This window comes from Caretta caretta, chromosome 4 (genome assembly GCF_965140235.1).
Source record: "Caretta caretta isolate rCarCar2 chromosome 4, rCarCar1.hap1, whole genome shotgun sequence".
Lineage (NCBI taxonomy): Eukaryota > Metazoa > Chordata > Testudines > Cheloniidae > Caretta > Caretta caretta.
The window spans coordinates 29,935,518-29,948,871 of record NC_134209.1 but is presented as its reverse complement, the minus strand read 5'-3'; the positions used below and the strand labels follow the sequence as shown (position 1 = coordinate 29,948,871).

At 40.1% G+C, this 13,354-nt stretch overlaps 1 protein-coding gene across 10 annotated transcripts in view; it reads right to left on the bottom strand.

Moving 5' to 3' along the window:
* The window catches only part of PTPN13 (protein tyrosine phosphatase non-receptor type 13), a 188,126-nt gene that overhangs the window by 89,074 nt on the left and 85,698 nt on the right, over nt 1–13,354 (bottom strand). For all 10 annotated transcript variants that reach the window (XM_075127500.1, XM_048847084.2, XM_048847086.2 and 7 more), the window contains exon 7: nt 4,816–5,379. In XM_075127500.1, the coding sequence (XP_074983601.1) occupies nt 4,816–5,379 (564 nt within the window). The remainder of the gene's footprint in view (nt 1–4,815; nt 5,380–13,354) is intronic.

Genomic DNA, 13,354 nt, shown 5'->3' with positions numbered 1-13,354 from the left:
GAAGAGTTACAAAAGCAATCTCACAAAACTGGGTGACTGGGTATCAAAATGGCAGATGAAATTCTATATTGATAAAGGCAAAGTAATGCACATTGGAAAACATAATTCCAACTTTACATACAAAATGATGGGGTCTAAATTATGTCACTACTCAAGAAAGATCATGGAATCATTGTGCCTAGGTCTCTGTAAACATCTCCTCAATGTGCAGTGGCAGTCAAAAACGTGAACAGAATGTTAGGAGCCATTAGGAAACGGATAGATAATAAGCCAGAAAACATCGTAATGCCACTATACAAATCCATGGTACACCCACACCTTGAATATGGTGTGTTTTTAGTGTTCATAACTGGATCATGTATACTTGAATTCAGAGAAGATTCCCCCACCATCTTCCAGCTAAGCACCTTGACAATCAACAACTACCTAAATTTTCATTAGAATAGAGAAATTAAATGACCTTATATCTGAGCTGAACACAATACTACAAGTTAATGAACTAAGCACCTAGCATGAGTTATCCTTAACAAGTTTATGAAGTTAAACTTGAAACATTCCGTTTCAAAACCCAACTGCGTATTTTAATATAATGCAGCTTATGTGGTTTGCAGCTTTTTGCAAGCTGCTGTATTACAGTGCTGCTATAATTAAGGTCATGTCAGCCTTTCCACTATAAGCCCTATTTTTCAGGAGTTTGTAATTTGGTTGTCAAATGGGTTTTGAGTTAAAACTTTGAACACCAGATCCTATGAGTGGGAACATTAAAAAAAAAAAAAAAAAAAAAACACATTCAACCCTTTAAGTTACATGAACAACACTAAAGTTTGTCAGCTTAACTCAAAATAAGATAGATTTAAAAATAAGATGTGGCTTTTTGTCTTCTTAAAGTTCCTTTGTGATGCAAAAAGAAAATTATATTCAGCACAGTTTACTTTGCACTAAGATCTAATGCCTTTTTGTAATTTGAAAAAAACAAAGAAAAGCAGAGATTTATTGACCTGTATATGTAGTAACGGGGATGGACTAAGGACAGCTGGGACCTTGAGTAAACAACATTTCAAATCCCCCCCAAAACAGGCCTTGCAAATAGACACTTCTTTCCAGCCAGGACAGTACTATAGTTCTAGCTCTTGGCCAGCATCAAGGACCTGTTCCGTCGTGCTAAATGCCCTCATTATTGAGATACCCTTTCCTCCCCATAACCTCTTCCTCTAGAGGCGGAACATCATTTTCCAGCAGCCCTTTCCCTCAGATCACTCTGGGTCAGGTGTGAAGATGTGATGATCTGATCTGGGGAGGAGAGAGGACACTGCACTCCTTTTCTCATGCTTTCTTCTTTCCAGGCAGTTCCTTCCTAAGAGGAGATCAGCCTCCTACCTGTCAGCTGTGTGATGTACCGTGGGAAAGAGTCAGAGAGCCTCCTATGAGGTGCTGACCTAAGCCATTGCTATCTGCTTCTAAAGGATGGATAACAGATTCTACCTGAGCTTCCTAGGGGGATCAGTAACTTCACCTATGCACTTCCCCTGAACTACCTCAAAATGCTGCGCCTGCATTTAGGTTCATGTACCCATTTCAAGTGCACTCCAAAATATTACCACCATATTTGGAAGATGTAAACCATCTGCCTAGCAAAAAGAGATTTTAAAAGTGGTTGACAGTGGTAGTGTACTACATAACCTACTTGCATGTGATTACGTTCACCTCTTCAATAGAGTAAGCAAGTAAAAGACACAAATCCAGCACTCACTCTCTCCAACCCCTAAACTCTTGTCATACATTTTAAGGGTCTAACCCGGGGTGGCCAACCTGTGGCTCCGGAATCGCATGCGGCTCTTCATAGGTTAATATGCGGCTCCTTGCATAGGCCCTGACTCCGGGGCTGGAGCTATAGATTTTAACTGTGGGGTGCTCACTGCTCAACCCTTGCTCTGCCCCAGGTCCTGCCCCCACTCCACCCCTTCCCCTGAGCCTGCCATGCCCTTGCTTCCCCACCCCCTGCCCACCAGAGCCTCCTGTGCATCACATAACAGCTGATCACGGTGAGTGGGAGGTGTAGGGAGGGAGCAGGAGGCATTGATTGGTGGGGCTGCCAGCTGGCAGGAAGTGCTGCAGGTTGGAGTAGGGGGAGCTGACAGGCGCGGGGGAGGGGGGCTGCTGACGTATTACTGAGGCTCTTTGGCAATGTACATTGATAAATTCTGGCTTCTTCTCAGGCTCAGGTTGGCCACCCCGGTCTAACCTATTTTAACAAGAGGCAAGATACTGTATGATATAGTAAGAAACGTGGAGAGAAAAAGAGGAACAGAGGAAATGAAAAGAGGTAGACATAGTTCATATTTTATGAAATGTTTGCTTCATACAAAATAAGTCAGAGAGGAGTGTGTAACATTCAACAGACTTCTCGTGCAAGTTATAAACACAGATGAAGTGTGCCTCTAAAAACCCTTCACACTCCAACTTGATAAAAAATATTCCTCACAGAAAACCAATGAAGAGTAGGTTTTATTGAGAATTCATATTTAAAACAAGATTTTAGTCCAGTCATCTGTGAATAACGGACACACACAAAAAACAGAACAGTTTAAAAAAAATGAAAAGCCATATTTTTGAAGACTTGTCTCTCAAAATGGCTTCTCTAAAAATTCTGCAACACCCAAAAGCAAAGCTCTCCTTTGGCCAAGGACTACATGTGATAAATCAATGCATAATGATGTTTATTTCACAATTCTTTTTAAGGAGAATGTAAAATGTACACGTCACAAGTCAGGTCTTTGCTGGAAACTGGCTTACAACCTGTTCTATCAAATAGCTATTGCAAATTCATAATGATGGTAAATGAGTCATTAAGTATTGTCTACACCCTCTCAAAGTAAATTTGCCATTCAACTGCACTGACTAGGAAGCCAGAGCATCTGTTATCCCTAACTGCACTTTCACCCTTTCCTTACAGGAATCTAGTAGTTTCATACATTGGAATCATCTCAAAAGCTTTCAGGGCACGGACCTACAAGATTTTCTTCAGAATCGCTAAACTGTCTGAATGGGAATGATAAATTCTTGCTCATCAGTTGGATTGTCTGTCTTTGGTTTTGCTGTTGTGCAAGATTAACATGCACAAAGCAGAGAGCTCTTAAAGGGTGGGACAATTTATTATTTTCTTTACAGGGAGTGGCCTGCTCTTTGGTTTCATAAACTGCATATGTTCAAATATTGATAGTTAAATTAATTCATATATTAGTCAGATTAGTGTAGTCTGGCTTTAAAAGTTTTCAAGTAATATTGCCAGGGATAGTGACATTTCAAAATTAAGGAAGTGAGGGTGTTTAAAGAAAAAAAAAAAAAAAAGCCCTTTGTTTCAACATGACAAACCCTGAAAAAATAATGTAACTATATGGCACAGCTCAGAAAGTACTGATGCTTTTTATTTTATTTACTATATTTTTTGCACTTTTCAAGATAGAAATAAGAGATGATACAGTCTCCTTAAATTAAGATCCTTAAATCACAAAAACCTTCACTTACTACCTTAGCGTATGCATTTCTAGTGGGACAGAGTCTAATTCCAGGTACACAGTGGTTATCTCCAGGTATCTATCTTCACTCACTTTCATTCTATTGCTTTAAAAATGTAGCATTTATCAAAGATGGTAACTTGATAGGACGAGCAGGGCATTTCAAGCTTCCCCACCCCATCCCTAACATGCTTCACCACTGACAGGCAAGAACCACCTCCGATAGTAAGATGGTAGTTTGATCTCTACGGCTTTCAATCCTAAATCTCCACTGAGATGGCCAAAAGAGGTGCCGATAAGCAATTTTTGTGATTTAAGCCACACTTCAGAATAGTGCCTAACCATCTTGTCTAAATGGGGATGCGTTCCTGAAATAGTGCCTTAGACATGCCCACTAGAGCCTGGACTGAAACAGCCATTTCACATAGGCAGTCTTACAGCAGGCAGACCACAATGACTTTTCAACACTACAGACCCTCACATTCTGATTCAAACCAGTAACCTAGCAGTGAAATCTTTGTGTCTATCTAGCTCTGAATGTCAAATAAATATAGCTATTCTGTCTTGTGCATTAGGTGATTTTACAAGCCATTCAGCAAAGCATGCTGCCTATTCAAGGTCAGAATTTGTCCCTTAGTATTACTATTTGTCCCTTACTTACACAACTAAACCCATGAAAACACGAGCAAGTTTTTAAAACAAAATATTGCAGCCACACCCATGGGGTTTTACATGCAGATGATTTGATGAATGTCTACAGAGCTGATAAAAGAAAATGTTTTTCATATAAATGCTCAGTTAGACCATGGGTCTCACTGCCACTCAATACCATTGAGCCAACCTCTTAGCAAGATTCAAAAAAGGTTAACAAGATCATTCGAAGTTATTAATACACAACCAACGAAGAAGGTTGGAAGAGATATAATCCCTTCTGCTTCAGGGCATAAACCAACTTCTCATTATTGGGAGTTAGGAAGAAGCTTTCTCTGGAGGAGAATTGTCCATAATTGTCTACTACAGGGCTTTCTGCAATTTCATTTGAAGCATTTGTTGTGGGCTAATCTCAAACAGGATACCAGCTTAAATGGGCAACTGGTCTGATCCAGTATAGCAGTAGCTCTGTCCCTACCTCCGCACTGGCGGCAGCCATTCTAATGCTTTGTCGTTTACTTAAAAACTGAAGAAAAGCAAAATCTCACCTCCTCCAAGAGGTGCTATGGAGATATTAACTTAATCAAACGGAAGAAGCCTCTGCATAAAGTAACCCCCTCACCAACAAAATGTAGAAAACCTCATTCACCTTCTACGTTCATGGCTTCCCTCAGAGCCTGCAATTTCTTCTGTCTCTCTCTGATTCGGTCAAAGGCACAGGATATTGCTGCAGAGGTGGATGACTCTGGCACGGGGCGCACCTGCTCCAGTTTTTGAGGGCCAAAGACATCCAGTGCTATGCTTCCATCAGAATACCTTGATTCCTTGTTCCTAGCGGTAGTTGAAGTCCGTACCGTAACTGTCTCATAGTGATTGTTGTGTCTGTGAGACTCTACAGAATGGTCTGTCTCAGTTGCTTTGTTAGTTGTACACAGCAAGTCTGTGGAGGAAGCCCAAACCTTCTGTTTGGGAGCACTGTCTGCTCCAACGTTACTTTTCCCCCCCAAGTCATCCGTTCTACACCGATAAGGACCGCAAGCATCTTTTCGTCCAGAGTAGTAATCTGAGGATATGCTTTGGAAAAAGTCTTCCTCGCCTTGTGCTCCTCTGATGGACAGGAATCCCATAGATTTACTGAGCCCTTTGTTCAGCATGGCCTGTTGAGAGAATTGAGCCTTGTGTACTTCTGATGCATCACCCATTAAACTTTGTCCTGGAATGAGAAGAATCCATCATGTATGTACTGTCAGTTCAGGCACTGGAGTGCAACAAAAGTTATTGACTTTGTAAGGTATACACTATTTTAAAATGCAGCTTTTGGTTTATCATGCAAATGCTGGAAAAAACACTTTAAAGGATTCCTCACTGAATAACCCAAAACAATGCTTATGTTATCAGATACTTTCCAACATTCATTTTCTTTGTTTCTGAAATATGCAAGTGTGAATTCCTGGCTTAGTGGAGTTGGGTAACTAATAACATTTGAAAACATACAGAGTGAAATAAATATTTTAACAGTTTTCTCCCATCACCAAATGGTCTTTTGAAAATAATCTGAAGCACTCCTGAAAATATTAGAGCTATAGTTTACATAATTCCCCAACATACTCTAAAGGCATCATCCACATTTTTATTGCTTTATGACAAGTCTAGGTTTGTTCTACTGATTACCTGGATACACTACAGTATTGGCTGCAGTAGGAGATGACTATGTAACTTGGAATTTAAAAAATCCTGGATCTTACAGTAATTACTCTTTTTGGATGATAGACTCTTGAGTTAACTTTCTGAACTTAAGATAGGCACTCTGACAGAGTTTTCAATAACAGAGTAATTGTATGAGCTTTTCTACTTTACATTAAGGTAGCATTTCAGGCAAGTAGGCTATTTTGAAATTACTTACAAATAATACTATCAAAGGAGATATTTCTTCTACAAATGTACGTGGAAGAATGCTAAACTTTACTTAACCTCAATATCACCCCACTAGCCATGAAAACTGTCAGTGTAAGTAGAGGTTTTAGTCATGAAACTTTCTGAAAACTACGGGCCCAATTTCACAAACAGCTACTACTAGGAGAAGTACCTACAACCATAGGTAACCACACCAAAATCCTTGGTACTACTCACCAATGCAAGCATTTTGTTAAATAACACAAGGCCTGATCCTACAAACTACATATTTATGTATTTAAGGCCATGGCTACACTAGAGAGTTTACAGTGGTGCACCTGCAGAAGCTTTTCCCACCAACACAGTGCTGTCCACATCAGTGCTTATGATTTATTCACCCCCATGAGGGACATAAGTTATACCGACTTAAGCTGTAGTGTAGACAAAGTCTAAGGATGAAATGACACTTGCTTAAAACTACTGTGTAAAGATTTAAAAATTACTAATATTCAAGAGGTAAAACTACTAGTTACTAATATTCAAGAGGATCAGACGATATCCAACTACTGTTACTCCTCTGTTCTATACACCTTGATACAGAAACATTTGAAAACTTTCAGTACAAAATTATGGAAATTTGAACAAAAAAAACCTACCATGTATTCCTAACATAGAGTAGTTTACTCATATGTATATTACAACTCCAGAAATATACTGCTAAAAACTACAAGGATGTTGTCTACCTGAGGTGTACACACGTTATATATGTCAATTTTCACCCCATGACAGCATCCCTGCTGGGAAAAAACGGATTGAAAACAGTCTCTGGCATGTAGCCAAGTCAATCCTTCTGCCAACCCAGCAAGAGATATAGTAGTGCACGTTGTCTCTCAGAGCGAACTTTTAATATCCCAGATGAGATATTAGCCTATATTTCTTCCCTCTGAGTTAGCCTTGAAGTCCTCTTCACAAAAGAAAACAATCCTAGAGCTCAAAGTAATTTGCTGCACTGAACCTTCTATTGTGAAAGACAGTTCTGTAATCTGAACTGCTGCCCTTTGTTACAGAGTTGATCAACCCTCATCAAGAGCCACACTTGTCCATTAGGCTCCTGCTGAGCTTCCAGTGAGTCTATTACTTTTTATTGTATTTTATCGAGTGCTCTAAGAGTTTCTACAAACACTTTGAAAGCTCACTGATTTGCACCCCTAAGCTTGGACTGTCTACTCTTCTCTCGTTACCATTTTGGCCTGGATAAGACCTGGCATGATAAAATAAGCATTTCTTATCCTTGCAAAGTCATAACGTTTTAGTGTTCTGAGCTTCAGAAGAGATTAAATGTCTTCAAGGAAGCACAGAAGCTGCTGTGTGTTCCAACTCATTCAAAATACTAAAATGCAAGGCTTTGTCAAAGGGATAAAAACATTCCAAAACTGATTGTTACACAACCAAGTCAACATTCCAAAATTAGGGTTAAAGCCCTAAGCCTTAATTAAAAAAATAAAATAACCCATGGCTGGCCACCATCTTACATGGGGCATCTGTTGATGATTGGTGCCACTGATTACCCAGAAGGCCCCTGCCTAGCTCAAATGTTCAATGGCTGGCTGTCAGCCAGTTTGTACATAAACGGCCTTCAAATGGCCATAGGCCACAATGCCACCACAAGTGAGTCTGCTGCTGCCAATGGCCCCATCTCCCCACTCCGCATTGTCTGTAAATGTGATTTAGGAAAGGGTGTAAATACTGCAGCAGATGCAAACTTGGGTGAGTGCACTTTGGCAACAAGTCAACTCATAAACTTTAGAAATGTATTTCAGTATTTTCACTATTTATTTAAGATTCTTGGGGGTGGAGGGAGGAGGAAACACACATCAAAGTGAAATCACCAACTTTACCATCCCCACCCCAAAAGTTTCAATTCTAAAAGTCAGATTTTTATCTGGAAAAATTGCTTTTGCATTACTTCACCTTATTGTTTTACTTTCCAAATCAGACTGCCTAAACTGAAATTAAATGCATGCAGTAAATCTAGTGAAAGAATGATGATGTTAAAGGAAAATGAGGAATGCCCCCACCCCACCCACCAAAAAAAAGATGGCTATGACTCCCATGTAACACTTTTATTATATTTCAGGACAACTTATGAACCATGTAGGCCCAATTCAAGAAAGTATCCCTGTTCGAGAATGCAATTAAGCTTGCACATGTTTAAGTGCTTTCCTGAACTGGGGCCATAATAGCAAACACTGAGTCCAAGCATATTATAACCACCAATTAGGTTCCCATATAGCAGCAAGCATGTCTATTGTACATTGACGGAGAGTGCCATAAGGGACTGTGACCTGTACAAATATAGGAATGAGAAAGCTTGAGTGGGAGGAGACGGGCATCAATCTCAAGCTTTTATTGTCTATTGTAGGGAGTAGGTGGTACAATACTCCCTACAATAGACTCCCTGGCAAGCCCTACTAGATGCTCTGTTAAAACCAAAGGCTCAGCAATGAGGAGACTAACTCCTGACCTCAGCATATGGGAATGTTTCCCATTCCTTAACTCCCATGCCCACTTGATCTTTCCTCGAAAGGAGGAGTGAGTGCCCTAACCAATATCTCATCATCAGGGACTGGGAGAATGCTCATGGCTGCAGCATTGCCACTCATTTGGTAATTATATGGACAGGAGAGGAGATGAGCTATCTTGATAGAAAGCAGTGCATGAAGTGGATGCCTGATAGACGCCCATTTCCACACTGCTATTCCATTCTGCTGATTGGGATGCTTAGAACACCATTTTTAAACGATTCACACATTGACTTTTGCTGCCCGTGTTTGCCTTTAACATATGACCAGAGGGAAATAAATCAGTGCTGGCCTTAGCATTTAGACATTAATCTACAAAACAATCTCCAATCTCCTGTGATTACATCACAAAGCACAGGATGGGGCTGAGGATTTTTGGGAAGGGTTGTGTAAATGTTTGTTTGCATCCTCCTAAATCTTCAGTCTGCCACCAGGCCACCCTGTTGCAAGAGGAATGGAGAACCACCAGCTTACATTGAGGCCTGTATTGTAAAACTGAAGCGGGGGGAAAAAAAAGCAAAGGAACAGTTCTTCATCTAAACTGGGATTTTTTTGCACTTTTGTTGAATTTTAAGTATTCCCCCCCCCCCCCCTTTCCTGCATTTCACTGTGGATCACAGAATAAACCGCAATATTATTGTAACACAAGTGCTCAAAATATCACCTTTCCCCACAAGCTCACAGCTGTAGAAACATAATAAAGTTAAAAAAATCACTGCTCTTGCTTATTGCCTCCCTAGATGTCTTTATTCCTTTTTATTTCCTCCTGTTCTGCAACTCATTCTACATTATTTTTCTCCCTGCTATTCTTTTCTTCCCAATTCATACTCTGCTCTCCACCCCCTTGCTCTCCCCTATATTATATTTTCTCTTCCTCCTTAGTCTCATCTTTTGTTCCTCATCCCATCATTCTCACCTGGTCTCCTCACACTGTATGTTTAAGGTCTTCCCCACCACATACACACGCTAATTCCAAATGAGCACTGACTGAACTAGTATGTAATTCTTTTCAAGCAGCTGTTTAATAGTCATCACTACAGCGATGTAGTTAACAACCCCATTTTACAGATGGGAAAATTAGGTGACTTGGCCAAAGCCACAGAAGGATTCCAAACCAAGATGAGAATGCACTTGCTTAGGTCTGGAGACAATGCTGACCCTTACACATGACAGTCACTTTTCTTATCCTTTATAGAAATGCTATTTTGAAACTACTTATATCAAGACTCTTTAGAGGGCCATAGCAGATCTGTCTCATGCAGTTTCATAGCCACAGATCCATTTCTCCAGCTAATCAATTGGTAGGCTGTCTATTATAGCACAGAGGCTAGTATTGCCATAAAATAAAACATCTTTTCCCTCCATTCAGTTTAAGTCAGCACTATGGATTTGGTTTAACATGGTCTTTATCCTGGTGATTTGATCACTCTAGCTGTAGGAGAAAGTTTATTTATTTATTGTACACTCTTGGCTTTTAACTGTGTGCACCATCACCACTTTAAAATACTGGAAAGATTATGAGGGAAAGCCACATATGAGGATTAAATATCCAACACAGAGAAGAAAGGGAATTTGGCTGGATAAGACCAGGATTGTGCACTTTTGTGCCTCTGAAGTAGAGTGAAAGATGACATGCTTACTGTGAACTTCTTAGCCTAAATCTAAATTATTAACAGGAAATGGAAGATGGATGGTCTGGTGGTTACATTTGTGGACTGGGACTCTGGAAACCTAGTTTCAGTTTCCTGATCTGCCACTGACATTTTGTGTGACCTTGGATAAGTCATTTAGTTGCTCTCTGCCTCAGTTTCCCATTCATAAAATGGAAGGATAGTACTCCCCTACCTCACAGTGGCATTGCAGGGACAACACATGAATAACTGTGAGGCATTCAGGTACTACATTGTTGACCATATAAGTATGTTGATCATATAAGTACGTATGATAGACTGCTCAGCCTTTCCCCCAAATTACCCTTGGAAGACTTAGATGTCAGGGATGGGGGGAAGGAGCAGCAGGTTATAGCCTCCCTTATCACCTTTAGCAAAGAGGTTAGTGCACTCACCTGGGAGGTGGGAGACCAAGGTTCAATTTCCCTCTCTGCCTGATGCAAAGAAGGGATTTGAACTTAGGTCTCCCACATGCTAGGTGAATACCCTAACCTCTAGGATACATAAGCATTCGCTTTCCCTGTCCCAATGACTATTAGGTCATTATGAATGACAATGAATAGTCATTGAGCTAGGAAAAAAGAGTGAGATTGACTCTGCAACTCCCCTGCAACGATATCCACATTTGCAAATTTCTGTGGTACAATTACTACCGAAAGGCCAAATTCTGCCATCTTTACTCACACTAAGTAGAACAATGCTCTCCAAGCAGTCTCACTGATTTCCCTCCAAGCATGAGTGCCAGACTCTGGCCCTAAACAAACTTCATACATTAGTCTGCCTTCAGCGGTGCATTAACTGTGCAGTACAGGCAATTGATCAGATGTTATGTAACTGTGGATGCTGTCAACGCAGTTTATCTGACAGTTCTAGAATGCAGGCTATATTTATTCTCATTGAGTGAATTTAGTTCAAGCCTTTTAAAACACTTTACCCTATCTTTTTTTTTTTCTGGCCAACATAAAATATATTTTCCTATTCAGGCATATGATTACATCTTTTGTCTATACATAGCTATCAGTGTGGCACTGGAAGCTCTGTAAAGAGGAAGTGATTACACTAAAGTTTAAAAAGATCTCCCAGACCAGCTATCATTGCAGGATGCAAACAGAAAAATCCTCGTCACAAAACAAGCAGCTAGTCACTCAAATGAGAGGGGGAAGCTCTTAGAAGAAGTTGAATTTACAATCTCTTAGGGGCAGACTGGGAGCCAGAAAAGAGATAATGAGTCAGATGTGGCCTGGGGGTTGCTTGCTGGAAACATCCCCCCTCCCCGCACCCTTTTTGTTGTTGTTGAGAAATCCCAAGTAACAGATTAAAGTTACTGCATTCATTGTAAAAAGAAAAGGAGTACTAGTGGCACCTTAGAGACTAACCAATTTATTTGAGCATAAGCTTTCCTGAGCTTCAGCTCACTTCATCGGATGCATTCCGATGAATGCGTCCAATGAAGTGAGCTGTAGCTCACGAAAGCTCATGCTCAAATAAATTGGTTAGTCTCTAAGGTGCCACAAGTACTCCTTTTCTTTTTGTGAATACAGACTAACACGGCTGCTACTCTGAAACCTGCATTCCTTGTAGAGAACATGAGCTGGGAGAAATTACCCTTTGAAGAGCTGAGAGTAAAAAGTGGCAAGAATGCAAACCTTTTAGCCCTGCACATGTTTTGCACTAGAACAGATGTTATAAAGGAAGCAAAGAACTCCAGGATTTTGTGTAGCTGAGAAATTTATTCTTCTAACACTTCACCAAGCAGCATTTTGGTGCTTAACCTCACATACCCTCTCAGTATCCCTTCTAGAATTTAATTGGATAATTGTTCTTTTCTCTGAGATATGAGAGAGATACCTGCTCTTCTCGGACTAATGCCTAAATGGTCACATCGCTTCCCTCTTGATATCCAAGGATACCAAAAGTTGACGAAGGTCACACAGCTGGTCAGTTCCAGCACCAAGTCATTTTACATATCTGCCACTATTTCTTCCCTTGCCTTTTGTCTGCCTTCTCTATTTAGGTTCTGAAATCTTCAGGGAAGGCACCATCTCTTACTATGTGTTTGCCTAACAGTACCTGAATCTGAGCTGGGAACTCAAAGCACTACCGTGACACAAATAAGAAAAAATGGCCTGGATTTCAAATCCTTTACTGGTTTGCTATTTGTTTTGCAAGACTCATGAAGATATTCTCCACCTACACATTTCTGGTTTTTTAATGCTGAAAAAAAGATGACAGTGCCAGAGAATAACTTTCTGAATAAACTACTCAGCCATATTTACTGTTATCTAAAAAACAATAAACTTGGGTTTAGCAGGAAACAGTTTAGAATGAATTATGCCAGTTCAAATATGTGGAGGACACCAAGTAATTTGATTTCTTTGCAGACTGATTGCTGCCTTTTCTTCTCCTCAATAAAAGAACTAAAACAGGTTATTAAAAAAAATCTCCTTGCTTCCTGAACAAACAGGCACAGCTATAGATTACAAACTTTTGCTGACAGTTTTTGCTGAGTGGCTAAATGAAAGAAAAAAAATAATCAGGAGACCACTAATTAAGCAGTACAGTTTTCATATAGAAATGTCATCTCATTTGTTCCTTTGATGTTATAAACACTTTAATGATCACCTTTTGGATGCATCTGCTATTTTTACAGCTTGTAATTATAGCATGCAATTCAATGGAGAGTGTCGACACCTAAGATTTCATCCAGGTCTGCTGAATCATTTCCTGCCCTACTGTAATACATTCAGGCACACACAAAGATAAGGCTGCTCACTTTGACGAGTCCCTTAGAAATGATTGCTCACTTTATACAGTGGCCATATATTCTCTTAGGGTAGTCAAGGGTTGAGAGTTTGCTGGATAACCCACTCCCAGTTAAAAGAAAAGGAGTACTTGTGGCACCTTAGAGACTAACAGATTTATTTGAGCATAAGCTTTTGTGAGCTACAGCTCACTGATCTTAGCATCCTAAACACATCAATGGTAAGTCGGAGAAATTTGTGGATGGGAAGAAAGAGTAAAGAAACAAGCAGAGGAAGCATCT